Source organism: Fonsecaea multimorphosa (assembly GCF_000836435.1).
Source record: "Fonsecaea multimorphosa CBS 102226 unplaced genomic scaffold supercont1.17, whole genome shotgun sequence".
Taxonomy (NCBI): domain Eukaryota; kingdom Fungi; phylum Ascomycota; class Eurotiomycetes; order Chaetothyriales; family Herpotrichiellaceae; genus Fonsecaea; species Fonsecaea multimorphosa.
This window is the reverse complement of record NW_015971651.1, coordinates 435,328-448,641: the sequence shown is the minus strand read 5'-3', so window position 1 is coordinate 448,641 and position 13,314 is coordinate 435,328. Positions and strand designations below refer to the sequence as shown.

At 51.9% G+C, this 13,314-nt stretch overlaps 7 protein-coding genes across 7 annotated transcripts; 4 read left to right on the top strand and 3 right to left on the bottom strand.

The window, feature by feature from the left end:
• Positions 1-404: 404 nt before the first annotated feature.
• Z520_08066 (uncharacterized protein) lies at positions 405-2,330 on the top strand (the record flags this gene model as incomplete). Its single annotated transcript, XM_016778563.1, has 4 exons — positions 405-760; positions 821-1,148; positions 1,206-1,743; positions 1,801-2,330. The coding sequence occupies 4 exons, from the start codon at positions 405-407 to the stop codon at positions 2,328-2,330; spliced, it is 1,752 nt and encodes a 583-aa protein (XP_016630411.1).
• Positions 2,331-4,074: 1,744 nt separating this feature from the next.
• Positions 4,075-5,244, top strand: Z520_08065 (uncharacterized protein; the record flags this gene model as incomplete). The annotated part of the gene is made up of 2 exons (XM_016778562.1): positions 4,075-4,181; positions 4,269-5,244. The coding sequence occupies 2 exons, from the start codon at positions 4,075-4,077 to the stop codon at positions 5,242-5,244; spliced, it is 1,083 nt and encodes a 360-aa protein (XP_016630410.1).
• An 884-nt stretch (positions 5,245-6,128) lies between these two features.
• Z520_08064 (uncharacterized protein) lies at positions 6,129-7,438 on the top strand (the record flags this gene model as incomplete). Its single annotated transcript, XM_016778561.1, has 3 exons — positions 6,129-6,172; positions 6,266-6,692; positions 6,782-7,438. 3 exons carry the CDS (start codon positions 6,129-6,131, stop codon positions 7,436-7,438), a joined length of 1,128 nt encoding a protein of 375 aa, XP_016630409.1.
• Positions 7,439-7,606: 168 nt separating this feature from the next.
• Positions 7,607-8,289, bottom strand: Z520_08063 (uncharacterized protein; the record flags this gene model as incomplete). Its single annotated transcript, XM_016778560.1, has 2 exons — positions 7,607-7,911; positions 7,968-8,289. The coding sequence occupies 2 exons, from the start codon at positions 8,287-8,289 to the stop codon at positions 7,607-7,609; spliced, it is 627 nt and encodes a 208-aa protein (XP_016630408.1).
• Positions 8,290-8,689: 400 nt separating this feature from the next.
• Z520_08062 (uncharacterized protein) lies at positions 8,690-9,289 on the bottom strand (the record flags this gene model as incomplete). The annotated part of the gene is made up of 1 exon (XM_016778559.1): positions 8,690-9,289. The coding sequence occupies one exon, from the start codon at positions 9,287-9,289 to the stop codon at positions 8,690-8,692; it is 600 nt and encodes a 199-aa protein (XP_016630407.1).
• A 1,271-nt stretch (positions 9,290-10,560) lies between these two features.
• Positions 10,561-11,061, bottom strand: Z520_08061 (uncharacterized protein; the record flags this gene model as incomplete). Its single annotated transcript, XM_016778558.1, has 1 exon — positions 10,561-11,061. One exon carries the CDS (start codon positions 11,059-11,061, stop codon positions 10,561-10,563), a length of 501 nt encoding a protein of 166 aa, XP_016630406.1.
• Positions 11,062-11,829: 768 nt separating this feature from the next.
• On the top strand, positions 11,830-13,308 carry Z520_08060 (uncharacterized protein; the record flags this gene model as incomplete). Its single annotated transcript, XM_016778557.1, has 1 exon — positions 11,830-13,308. The coding sequence occupies one exon, from the start codon at positions 11,830-11,832 to the stop codon at positions 13,306-13,308; it is 1,479 nt and encodes a 492-aa protein (XP_016630405.1).
• Between the last annotated feature and the right edge of the window lie 6 nt (positions 13,309-13,314).

Sequence of the window (13,314 nt, the reverse complement as noted above, 5' to 3'; positions counted from 1 at the left end):
TTGTTGTTGTTGTTGTTGTTGTTGTTGTTGTTGTTGTTGTTGTTGTTGTTGTTGTTGCGAGTTTATATCCAAAAGACGTATGGGCCAACTGTTGAGCGAGAGGAAGAGAAGAGAACGTCGCGGGAGGGCACTGAGAGTATTTCAGGTTTGCTTCTCATAGCCTCATAGCAATAGGGCGTCCTAACCGGTGTGCTTCCCCGCCCCTGCCAGCACATTGTACGTACAGAAACAGCATAGTGCCATGCAGCTCGGAGATGGCTGCCTATTCTGCCTGTTCTGCCTGTTCTGCCTGTTCAGCCTAAGGGAAATAAGCGGGCAGAAAAGTGCAGTAGTAAGAGCATCGCGAGCTTTTTCATCTTACATTGAGCCTGCAAGATATCATACTTCTTGAGGAAGAGTGAGAAATGTCAGACTCTGTCTCAAGCGAAGCGTCGGGCCGCTCAGTCTGGCCGCGTGAGCTTATCACGTTCATGTTCGCGTTTATTAGCACCAATGAGAAGCTGTTTGAATCAGACTCCACAAGAGCTGCTGGTTTCGCGAAATTGGCTGAGCGACTTGGAGCCATCAATCCAAAGAATCTAGCATACTCTCCAAAGAGGGTGAAGGCAAAGCTTGTGGAAATTCACAGGAGGTGCGGTGGTAAAGCTCCCATCGAAGAGCTATACCATTATGGTGTCCATAAAGCAACTCTGCCTGACTTGGAATTGTGGAAATATGCCACGTACAAGGAGATTCGGCATCAAATCGACATCTTGCGATCGTGAGTATCCGCTGGCAAAGCGTGGACAGCACCTGCCTACTCACAACCATTTTCGAGCAGAGAGCAAGGACGACTAAATCCTTCTTCAAGCACAATTCAGCCTGCCGAAAGCAAGAGCAAATATGAGACGCGTCAACAAAACCCATCTACTAAAGGCAAAATTCGGTGTATTTGTCCGTTCGACACCGAAGATGGCCAACGATCTGTTTGCTGCGAGCGGTGTGAGACTTGGCAGCACGTCTTCTGCTACTACGAACCACCAGAAAACCACTTTTGCGAGGAGTGTGTCAATAATCTCGCAGCCCATGGGGCGGAAGCTTCCATGCAGGACGTCACCAAAGGAATAGGGCTGCTGTCAGTCGTTTCCGACAATGGAAAGGACGAATTGGTACGACAGAGCCGATCCCTGGTCTCATATTTGTTGACTGACGCTAATGCATCCTAGAGCCGAGAAGACCTGCTGAAAAAGGTGGGAGAACTACAGCATTTGAACCGTCAACTCACTGCAGAAAATCAAAGTTGTCAACGCCAGATAAGATCATATAAGCTTACCCTCCAGAATGAGAGGCAGCTTGGTACATTTACAACTTTTCGGAACACTGACGCCATAGAAAGCGAGCCGAGCTTACTTCCAAATCCGGAAATTGAGAAGATCGTCGAAAAGATCAATAACCTGATCCGCGGCTATTTAGCATCACGACGGCTTCACGATAAAGAGCTCCCCTTGATCTCAATGGTTCAAGGCCGCGCAACATCTGACGAACTCTCCAACACTTGGAGCTCATATCTAGGAAAACAGCTATTATCCACCAGAAAGAATGCGAAGGAGTACCTAAAGAAAACCACTGCGTCGTCACATGGCATTCTGAAGACGCTCGTCTGGACAGCAATCCGCGACTGGGTCTTCAGCTCGGACGTGTTTTCCCTCGAATCATTAACAGGGCCCTTCTTGCCTCAAATGTCACATTGCGTCTCGGATCGTGGTACGTTCTCTCTCTTGAAAATGATAGTACCTAGCACCAAATCCTAATCTGTCGCAGACGGGCCAGAAGCACTACGGAATCTCTACCTCGCATCTTGGTTTGTACTATTGCAGATGGAGAACTCGTGGTTCCAGGATCTCTTGAATACCAGAGCCGTCGAGCTGGGACAGAGGCTGTCGACCGCTGTTAGCTCACTGAGAAAGATTTGCAACGCCGATGCTCAAAGTCAATCCGATACTATCGAAAAGGATCTCGACGTCGATTACGCGCGCTTCAAAGAAATAGTGATGACGGCCCTGGCGCTAAAATCTCGGCTGCCATTTAAAAAATCTTTGGTCGAACTTTATCTACCAGCTCCAGGCAGCATCTTTACTGACTGCCATGATGCATCTCTGTCGCCGAAAGGTTATACTGAGAAAGGGAGAGTTCTCCTTGCTGTTAGTCCCGCAATTCTCCTGTACTCTTTGGGTGCAAATGACAAGCAACAGACTCCAAGTTCGGTGCTTGATTGCATGGTCAATGGGGACATAGATCGAGAACAAGGAATCCTTGTTTGCCAGGCTTCTGTCCTATGCGAGGAAGACTGAATCTTTTTGAGCTCAAGATCTCGATGGTCAGAGCGCCAGTAAAGCAGCGGTATTCTGACGAATAAGGTACAGAAGGAGATACATGGGTTTGGGACATTGCAGATTGGAGTTGATGAGTATGAAAGTCTGAGCAACCTTGGATGGTATATGATTTTACTTGACAGACCCGTCGACGATGTCGCAAAGCATTCCATACATCAGACAGAGAGGTATCTCGCTGGTCTTGCTGGTATCAAGGATGAGCGAAGGATGTACAGGTTGGCAGGGATTCTGACCGAAGCTGTAGAGTGTGATTTCAGAAATGGAAATACGCCAGATAGTACATGTTGTCTTGTGTGCAGATGGATGCGGAAAGGTCCGCTTGAGTCGCTTCCTCTGCGGCACGACCTGAAGCAAAAGAGCGTCGGAGTGGATGCTGCCCCTTGAATTTCCATTCTATTGAAGCCCGACACGACTATGTACCTTGGATTTCATGGGCTTCAACGATTCGCCATCTCGACTTGCGTTTTCCATGAGAAGCGAGCCCACGGCTTGTTTGTCAACCAGGCGTTAACTCTAAAATAGGGTCTGCGGTTCCGCTAGACCGCTAGTCTGCTCGCCTGTGTCAGCTATCTCCCCTTCCGTCCGTTGGGCGACTTTTTCTTGACCCGGGAATTGGGGGTCTCTTTAACTAAACCTTTAACTAAATTTACTTAAAGCTCTTAACTAACTATATACCAGGTATTCGGGGCATGCCTAACAAATGCCAAGACCAACGTCAAGACAAAAGGCGCCCAACGGACGGAAATGTTGTGGATTCTCCAATGGGCGCCGTGCCTATGGCACGTGACCAGGTCACGTGGTTGCCTCAGTACCCAGGCAAGGAAGGGTACTTGCAGGCTCAGCTAGCTAGCATAGGTAGATAGGTGCCTTCGGCGCCTCCATAGAGCTTAGACAGACAACCATACCACCGCAAGTGCCTCACCAGGAAGGGGAGATAATCCAACCGCGTACCGTGTAGGGAAAAGTAGCGGTGTGTCTAGGAACCTTGTACAGCTGATGACTCGGTTGCGGTCAGGTCAAGGACGCATACCCTCGCTACGTAGATAATATGATAAGTGGGGTTTTCGTTGTCCAAGGTTGAGGTTGGTCTGGGCATTTTCCCCTCGTCGCACTCTTTATGCGCCCTTGTGCCATCGCCCGCATCCTCATAAAGCTCAACGCTCATGGCCGGGACCTTCCACGTCTTTCCCCGTCTTACATGCCTCTGCTTCATCCAGGTACACCGTGTTCACAAGCCCTCGGGGCTCTAAGAAGCTGTATGGACCGACGACCAGTCAGGTATGCGCCCCGCTTTCCCCTGGAGAAAAATCTTTCAGGTAATTTTTAGATGGTCGAATCCTACGTCAAAGCCTTTTACATACTAGGTAAGGTTTATGCCCTTGTCATTGTAACAAGGCGTGGATCTCAAAGGTTCCGTGACTGTCGATCAGCTTCAATTTCTGTTAGAAATACAAAAAGAATTACAAACTTCCCCGGTGCTGACCGCGGGTAACCAGCTCTCTCTTTCCCCCCTTTGCCTCTTTATTAGTTATTTCTGTTGGTATATTGGCAACATTTGTATACTTGTATACAACATCAGCGATCGCTTGTGCATCTTTGGGAAGAAAAACATTGTGTCTGCCCTCTCTACGACTGAGCCAACATTTGCGCTGGAGAGTCTTGTCGGAAGAGACGCTGGGAGAGTGGCCCATGCGCAATTGCCATGATAGAAAGGAACCACCTCGAGGCAGACGCCATGCCTCCCGTCAAGCAGCCGTGGATTGAGACGCCGTTGCTCGAATCAACAGTCCTATCCAAAATCGCTGGCTGGTAAAGACGACCCCTTCTCCTTCCCAGAAAATATCTCTATCAATGGACACCACCAATTGGCTGACCCGTGGCTTATCTTAACAAAAGTCGCATCTTCCTCAAACTCGAAAACCTCCAGCCCTCGTCGTCGTTCAAGTCCCGGGGCATCGGCAACTTGATGCTGAAAAGCATTCAAGAACAGTCAGAGTCGCCGTCCGACGACAGACCGCTGCACTTTTACTCGTCCTCCGCGGGCAACGCGGGGCTCGCATGTGTGACGGCGGCAACGTCTCTGGGCTATGCGTCCTCGGTTGTGGTGCCCACCAGCACCGACGAAGCCACGACCGCAAAGCTCCTTGCGGCGGGGGCCAGCGAGGTGATTTCACACGGCGACAGCTGGTTCTTCGCCGACCAACACCTCCGAGAAGTGGTCATCCCCGCCGCCGAGGCCCGGGGCGAGAAGGGCATCTACATCCACCCCTTTGACCACCCTTACATCTGGCAAGGCGCGGAGACCATGGTCGGGGAGATCAAGAAGCAGATGCCCCAGGGCGAGAGGCCGGACGCCATCATCTGCTCCGTCGGCGGCGGCGGCCTGTTTTCTGGCATCATGCAAGGCCTTGACGGCGTCGGCTGGTCCGATCAGGTCCAAGTGCTGCCCGTGGAGACCCTGGGCGCAGACTCGCTGGCGCAGTCGCTCCAAAAGAAAGAACTCGTCACGCTCCCGGCCATCACGTCCGTCGCGACGTCGCTGGGCGCCATTCGCGTTGCCGAAAACACCTTCAAGCAAGCGCAACGGCCCGCCATTACGTCCGTGGTGCTCGAAGACGCCGAGGCCTGCGCCGCCTGCTGGCGCTTCCTAGACGACGAGAGGATCCTCGTCGAGCCGGCCTGCGGCGCGAGCGTGGCCCTGGCGTACGACGGGCGGTTGAAGAGCGTGCTGAAGGGATTCAGCCCGGCGTCGAAGGTCGTGATCATCGTCTGCGGCGGGTCCAAGATCTCGCTCGACCTGTTGAACACGTACCGGGAGAAATACCAGAAGCGGAGTGAGGAGCTGGCCAAGAAGTATGAACAAGAGAGTTAACAAGGCTGCATATTTCTGCTGACAGTGCTAATTGGAAACCTCGAACACAGACAAGTTATGAGCTTGTTACCACTAGAAGGCTTTATGAGGAAAGACAAAAAAAGGGATAAACTAAATAGACAGACCGAATAATGGACCAGCCTGCTCGTCAACCTCACCTCGATTGCTCCATATGAGCCGCTCTATTACTGATTCTCTCTCCCCTACATCCACCCATCCCTTCTTCCCTTCTTCATTCCCCTTCCTCTAGCTTACTCGCATTCACAAGAATCGCTCTCCCTCGCGCAGCCCCGGCGAAATGCTCTACGTGACGTTTATGCACCAGATATGCTCTGCACCATTTCTAAGCCGTGTCATCCCCATCCCGCTGGCGCCTGCGCGACGAGGAAGGATAAAGTGCCCGTAGCTGCTCGGTTGGTAAGTAGACACTCTAGACACGCCAAGGATTTCTTGTTCGCAGAGGTTCCGCCACAGCTCGTGTCAGCTAACTAAAACATGCCCCTGGTGCCCGATGGGTGGTTCAGCTCGCTCGCTAATTTAATAAGGCATGCACGCAATGCAGGCTTACGTACCTAGGTACCTAGGTAGGTACCGAGTAGAGAGAGGGGGGAAAGCATAACGTGGGAATTTGTCTCCACTCCACTCCACTGCATTATAGGTCTAGACGCGCATTGGTATATACTGTAATATAAATGCATATGAAGAGGGGAGAGGACGGTGCGTGTTCAACAAGACCCTTCACGAGAGTCTACCGGAGTCAAATAGAGTCAAACGATTTCTCGAGAGTGCAGCCATACGAGATTGTCTGAACCCGCAGTCTACTGTGCATACGCATTAAACCGTCCCCATTGGAATTGTGGATATTTGATTTGCTTTGGAGAGAAATGGCGCCCATCAGGTTGGGGGTGATTGGACTTTCTTCGGAAGGGTGAGGACCATTCTTCGACGATTTAATCCTCTCTCCTTTTCCATTCCATGGTAGTTTATCACTCGCTCAATCACTCACTTCTCCCGAAAACAGTTCTTGGGCCGCAGGATCTCATCTGCCATATCTGCTGGGGTCGTCGCATTACCAGATCACAGCTCTTCAAAACAGCAGCAGGGCTTCTGCTGAGAAAGCCGTCCAGAAGTACAATCTCCCCGGAGATGTCGCCTGCTACGGCGATGTGGAATCTCTCGTGCGCGATCCGAATGTCGACTTGATCGTTGTTTCCGTAAAGACCCCAACTCATTATGGATTAGCGAGGCCCGCGATTGAGGCCAAAAAGGACGTTTTCGTCGAGTGGCCCCTCGGTGCAAACGTCAGAGAGGCAGAGGAGCTCACGTCGCTTGCAAAGTCGCACAATGTGAAGACCATGATCGGGCTTCAGGCACGGCAGAATCCAAGCATCCGCAAGGCGAAAGAAATGGTGGCTGCAGGTCAATTGGGTGAAATTCTGGGGACGACGGTAATGGCTTTCACCTTCCTTAAGCACTGCGAGATGTTTTGGATTCCAAGATTGCTTGGACGACAACACTGACTTTCGCAAATTTGCAGATGGTCGGGTCCGGCGTGATAATGGGTCGAGCAACGCCCGCGCCTCTTGAGTACGAACTGTCCATCGAATCAGGAGCAAACCTCGTCACCATCCCTGCAATGCATGCAATCGATGCACTTTGCTTTGTGCTTGGAGAGTTCCAAGATTTACAAGCCACCCTGGCTAATCACCGACCAAAGATGCCCATCATTGATCCGGCTACCGGCAAGGTGCAAAGATTGGCCGACAAAACCTGCCACGATCATATGAGCCTGACAGGGACATTGATCCGTGGAGCTGTGGCATCTGTCGTGTACCAGGGCGGTCACTCTTTGACGAGCAAGGACTTTTACTGGGAAATCAACGGAATCAAAGGCAGCCTGATTCTAGAAGCACCCAGTGGGCTTGTCGAGATGTTCCACCCATCCCTGAAGTTCGTGAGGGCAGAAGAGCAGGAATCGTTCAAATTTTTCGACGATGGAAAAGGCCCACAACCGGAGGAGGTCAAGGTGGAGGTCGCCTCTGACTTTTCGTATAACGTTGGCCAGGCTTGGGACGCGTTCGCCGGTGCTGGGTCTGGAACCGTCACTACTTTTGAAGATGCCTTGGTCAGACACAAAATGATCGAGGCGATATACAGAAGCAGTGAGAAGGGGACCAGGGAGACGTACATCTAGTGTTGTGATAGTCTCAGTCCCTGGGAGCTGCTGAATGGTTTGCTCTCGCTGCTTCGGTTGCTTTTGATGCTGAAAATGACGGAAGAGTTTCGAGACTTTTGTGTGGTGAGCTCATGCTTCGAGGTTCCAGCAACGGCTTTCACAAAGATGCTTTCCATATTCCTTGCATCAAAGTAGTTTCAAGTGACCAGTGACTTGATCAACCACGCTCTTAGGCCCCAAAACACCCAGGACCGTAGCGCTGCCGGCGGCAATTTGTGTCCTTCCCGCATCGTGTATGATCCTTGCGCACAGCCCCAAGCTGATGGCTTGTGCTTGAAGTGTTTCCAACTCCTCCTCGGACTTGACTTGCACCGCAATTTTCGGTTGTCCTCCCCATTCCCAACGTTTCAGTAAAGGGGCCGAGGTGACATGGTTGAGGAGGTATTTGTAGCATGCAAGAGTCGCATGGGAGCATTGAGCTGCAATTTTGCCTGTGGCAGAGCGTTCAGTCAAAGCAACTAGTACCTTGGTTCTCGGATCTGCTCACCCTTGCCCATGCCTAGGTCAGTCCTCACTGCCAAGACAAGCTTTACCTCCTCTGTGGAGTCCTTGAAATCATTCAGCTCTTTCCCATCATCTTCGTCTTCGTCGTCCGCTTCGTCCTCATCGTCCGCCTGGTCGTCGCTCGAGTCGGCATGAACTTTGACGTCGTAGCTGTTGGGCCAGCTTTTTTTGGCTTGCTTCGCACTTCCAGAACCACCGAAGACTCCAATACTAGAGCCCTGGCCGATAAAGTAGCCTGCCAGCAGGCCAAGGATGACAGAGGAAACGGCGACGGCTGCGAGAGAGGGAGAGGCTTTTTCGGACATGGTTCACGAACTCCGCGGGAATACTGGGACAGACAAAGGGACGGGTGTAGATCAAGCGACTTCTCAAACCCCCGGCATGCTCTCTCAACCGATTCCGTTCCCCAATGAAGACGCCTGGATATTTCACGACAAGAATGGCCTCGTGCCTGCAGGGCCGGCATCCATCGTACCATGCCAGGGTCTCAAGGCAAACACGCCAAGCCAAGCTCTATGTCTTGGCATATCGGGGCAAATACTCGGGCCACCTGCCTCTGCTCTTCACTAGGATTAATCGACATTATCAGCACCATGAGTACCTAGCTCGCTAGGTACCATCATTACTCCGTCTATATTGTAAGTAATAAATGCAGAAAGCCAGGCTGTTCTGGACGCTGTTCCGATAACTCCTCCTAACTCAAAATCAATCCCAGTACTTCTTCAACAACTCATCTTCGACGCCGGTCCATCTCGCGTACGTCGCCAGCACTTTGCCAACGTAGTTCATCAATCCGCCCTTGAAGCCTGGAAATCTCATGTCGCTCATCTCTCCGATCAGAGCGGTATGCAAGAGGCTGTGCGGCATACCCGTCTCCGGATCCGCCAGCCCATCGTTGTTCAGGCCGAACATAATGTACAAGCTCTTCTCGAAGCCTGCATGTGCGGGCAGGACGAAGCCTTTGAAGGTGACTTCCTTGTCTCCGTCGTTGAAAAAGCGGTGGACTGTGCCGATAGGAATGTCGGCCGATTCGCCTGGCTTCAAGTGGATAGGTTCTCTGTTGCCCAAAATCACACCCAGTTCACCCTCAATCGCCTCGAACCGCTCGGCGTAGCTAGTGTGGTAGTGAAGGGGTGGCCCGCCGCCAGGCTTGCACACGAGGACCGCGTTGGCTTCTTTCCCTCCGCTCTCATATCCGTATGTGGTCCATGTGATCGTCTCCCCAGTGTTTTTGTTGACGATGGTACGCCGTTTCTCGTCCTTGATTCCAGGTGGGATGTTGCGGTCTTGCTTTGGCGATGACATATCGCGTGTCTCTGTCATACCTGCGACGAGAAGGTACGGTTGGTGGTGGCCTTCCGAGGGGAGAAAAGAAATGGGAATTGCAGAACGACTCCGCGTGTCACAGAACTGGATTGCTCAATTCGATAATCCTGGGAGGGGGTCGTGTTGCACTTTATAGGTATGTCATCCTACCCTCGTGGCAAGAGTTGCTGCTCAGTGGTACAGTCATTGGCACCAGCTCATTTCAAAAGGGTGCCAGAGTGTCGGCCCAAGCGACGGGAGGCAAGTCTATACTCATTGCCTGCAGGACAAGCTCGAGGGGTAACATCACCAAGCGGAACACTGGCCTTGAACCAGCCACTTGAGAGTTCCGGCTCGATCTAGAGTTGGCACCTTGTGATTCCTAGTGCAAGGTTCGAATTATTAGGTAAGTACCGCACTGCCTAACTGGGATGAGGTCTCGGTTTGGGCGTGGCCGCGGCTGATCAAGGTTTATACGAGCGTTGTGCCACCCACTCAATGTGGCTGTGTTCAGAATAGGAAGTACGTTTGTTCTGAATGTGGATCTCGTATACTGGGGATACTTTCATGGCTTCCGATGTCCTTTCGAATGTCACCTCTTGGATCGGCTACTATCTATCATTAAAACGCTTGGCCGTCCAGCCATTGGCTTGGTGCTTACTTGCCAAGGACTTTCGACCACAGTCCGCTCTCTCTTACCAGTAAGCGAGCTTGTCGCTCAAGCGTTGGCGGCGTCTGCGAACGACACGACTTCTAGCCTTCCATCTACCTTTCACGCGGACAAGATATTCACGGCCCAGCATTGGCTTCGTGGTGTTGCTTTTACGGGAACGCCGCTGACAAACAACTTGTCCACCTCTTGGCTGAAGCTACATCGCAGCAGTCCCTTCCAGAGATGTCGGCTGGAAACAGGTCAGACTGTGCCAGGCAGGCTGTATATAACTCGACGTAGAGGGCAACTGAGTCGGTGAGCCTTTCAGCACTGTCACGTGACGAGGCTGTTGGAAACAGGAGGTGAGCCTCGAGACCACAGGTAGGTGACAGACTGGCCATGAAGCAATAGAAGGGCCCTCCCATCATGATACGAGCAGCTCTTTCTTTTGAAGAACTAATTGGAAGGTACTTTCTCTCGTCCTGGCGAAGTAAAAGCGAAAACGGCACTTTTGCCCACAGCTAAGGAGATCTTTAAACCGAAAAGACATTTCTCTTTTTAGGATGTCCAGCTGCTTCCAACACAATCCCAACCACTCCATTTCGCCAACTCAGCGTCTTCAATTCCAGCCCAGCCAGTCCTTCTTTCCAACTTCCACGCCCTTCATCCTCAAAATATTATAGGCGGTAACGGCATGGAAATAGAAATTCGGCAGGGCAAATTCATTGGCATAATCTAGCCCAGTGAGCTTCATGCCATGGAACGCAATCTCATGATTCGCTTCCCTGCCCTCGAAATCCTCCCGCTTGACGCCATCCAGGAAGTCAAGAGTCTTGGTGATTCGCGCTTGCAATTCGTCAAAGGTCTTCTCGTTGTCGTCCCAGGGGACGTTCTCCACACCGGCCACGCGAACCGCAAGGAATTTGGCGGCATTGGAGCAAGTCTGAACTTGGAATGGAAGCGGATGCATGTCTGGAGCTATGCGAGCCTCGATGAGCTCCGAGTGAGGAATGCCTTTGGCATCGGCGTAGCTTTCTCCTTTCTTGAGGACCCGGGAGAGGTTGCGAAGCGTGCGGACGATGGGGATAATGGCTGTATCGTACAGGTTGAGAGGTGCCATGGTATAGGACGACGGAATGGATTATCCTTCTCGCTTCACTGACCTCCCTGAAAGACTACTCTGCTGCCGCGCCTATGCTCATAGAAAGTTAACCCTGGAATTGTTACTGCGAAGTGATCATTAAATAGGTCCTGCGCAATTGCGTACTCGGTACTGCTGAAGGATTCTCGCCGATCTCGCCGTATCACCATTGATTTGTCAGCTGCACCATATGTGAAGTGCTATTTTCCAATCCTGGGACTTGCTCAATCCAAACATTTTGACCGACACGTGGATGTACTGAACTAAGTCCGCATTTAATTGGCCGGGAGGTGTATGTGGTCTGCTACCCAGAGTGTGTATTCGTCCGAGCGGACAGCAATGGACGCCGTTGCCGCGGCTATATTACAAGGAAGCTGCGTCGGCAACCCAGGTGTGAAGCGGCATCGATATCGTAGACAAGGCTATGATCTAGCAAGGCTGTGAGAGGCAGCATAAGCGACAGCATCTCCTGCAGGGGCATCTTTCTAAGAGAAAAGCTGCTCGTCGTCGCTGGCGGTGATGGCGTCATTCGTCAGCGTCCGGCGTGATGCCGATGTTTAGCCGGCGTGCATTTGGGATCTGCATCTATCATCTTTCATCTCGTGTTGCTAGGTACACGACTATATTTCAAGTTCCAGCCCATTACCCGTATTTTTCTAGCTCAGCTTGAGAGACACACTGGATCAATGTCTATAACAATATTACCATGAGCCTGACGCAATTGCCAGCGCTGCCACTACCGCAGAGATGGCACAAAAGCGCCAGGTCATTTTCCGCATCTTCTACAGCACCTCGTTCACCGCCGTCTTCTTGATACTCACAATCGTTATCGCCGTCACTCCCGCCGACACTATATATGAGTCCTATAAGCGGCGCCGTCTCATCGACATCTTCCTCATCGCGGGCGACTATGTTGTTACCGCCCTGTTAGCCGTCCTTATATATGCCTCGAGGCTGTACACTAATCGTTCGGTGCTTAAGGACATACCGAAGACGTATATGCCCATTGAAAAGGAGGATCTGCCGGGAAAACGAGTGCACAAATTGATCCAAGAATGTCTGGAGAAGAGCGCAGTGATTGCGTACCAGGCCCGACCGAGGAGTCGGAGGATTGAGCATGACACGATCAACATTGGGACGAGGATGCTCGCATTGACAAATACGCACACCAACACGGACCCAAATGCCGAGCCGAGTTGGGGAAAGGTGGCGCATCCGGGCTGGTCATCACCTGCTTCGAAGGAGTTGCCGGGGCTCGAGTATTGCACAGTCGTGGATGAACTGATCGATCTCATTGAAGCTAAGGCCGTCAGTCTCGCACCCATTAATCCGCATATCGAGCCTGGTCCCGATGGCGCACCAATGCCTGATCCACGGGTCATTGATCAGCTTGCCCGGAGTGGGAACAAGGGCATGAGAGCATATCTCCAGTATCTCATTGACATTGGCGTGGTACCGGACAATTCCCTGGTAGTGGCATTTCTCGCGGCCTACGAACGCGCCCGTTTCTCGTCCGAACCATTAAGCGACGAAGATTTCGATAGCCTGATGCGCATGTTTGCCGAGTTACTCCGCAATATGAGCCCCGTTGACGTTGAGATGCTCGATCTCGAAGACGACTCTGATCATTCGTATCAGTCCGAAACATCCAGCTTGATCCATCGGAATCCATCCCATCGTTCTCGTCAACCGGACGCAGAGACCTCATCCATCCCGTCTACCTACTCGGCTTCCGGCTCCGTACGCCACCACAAACTCCCGCCACGCCGCATCTCGGAAGACTCAGCACCTTCGCTTGCTTCCTTCGAACAAGTGCACCATTCCCTCGAGAAGCATGCCTCGTCAGAACCCGATATCGCAGCTGACGGCCATCATTTCAGTGGAATGGAGGACATTGACACGCAGTCCTCGTACCTTGTACCTACCAGCAACCCGCGGAGACCTGGACCTTCAACAACAGGATCGAGTTCGAGAATGTTCTCCGCGGTGTCACGAATAAGTTCCCATTCTGATAATATTTCCAGACTATCTGGTTCCGGAGAATCAGACACGGGTTCAGTTGTGCATCATGACCTCGCTCGGCAGTCTACAAGAAGTTCAAGGAGGAGCGGGAGGAGCGGGACCGGTGTGCCTGTGATCCGACTTGCTAGGGAAGGTGAAGACGGCAATGATGGCATGAATAACGGACTGCCGTATCGAATCGAAATCCCTAACACAGAACGATAACCCACC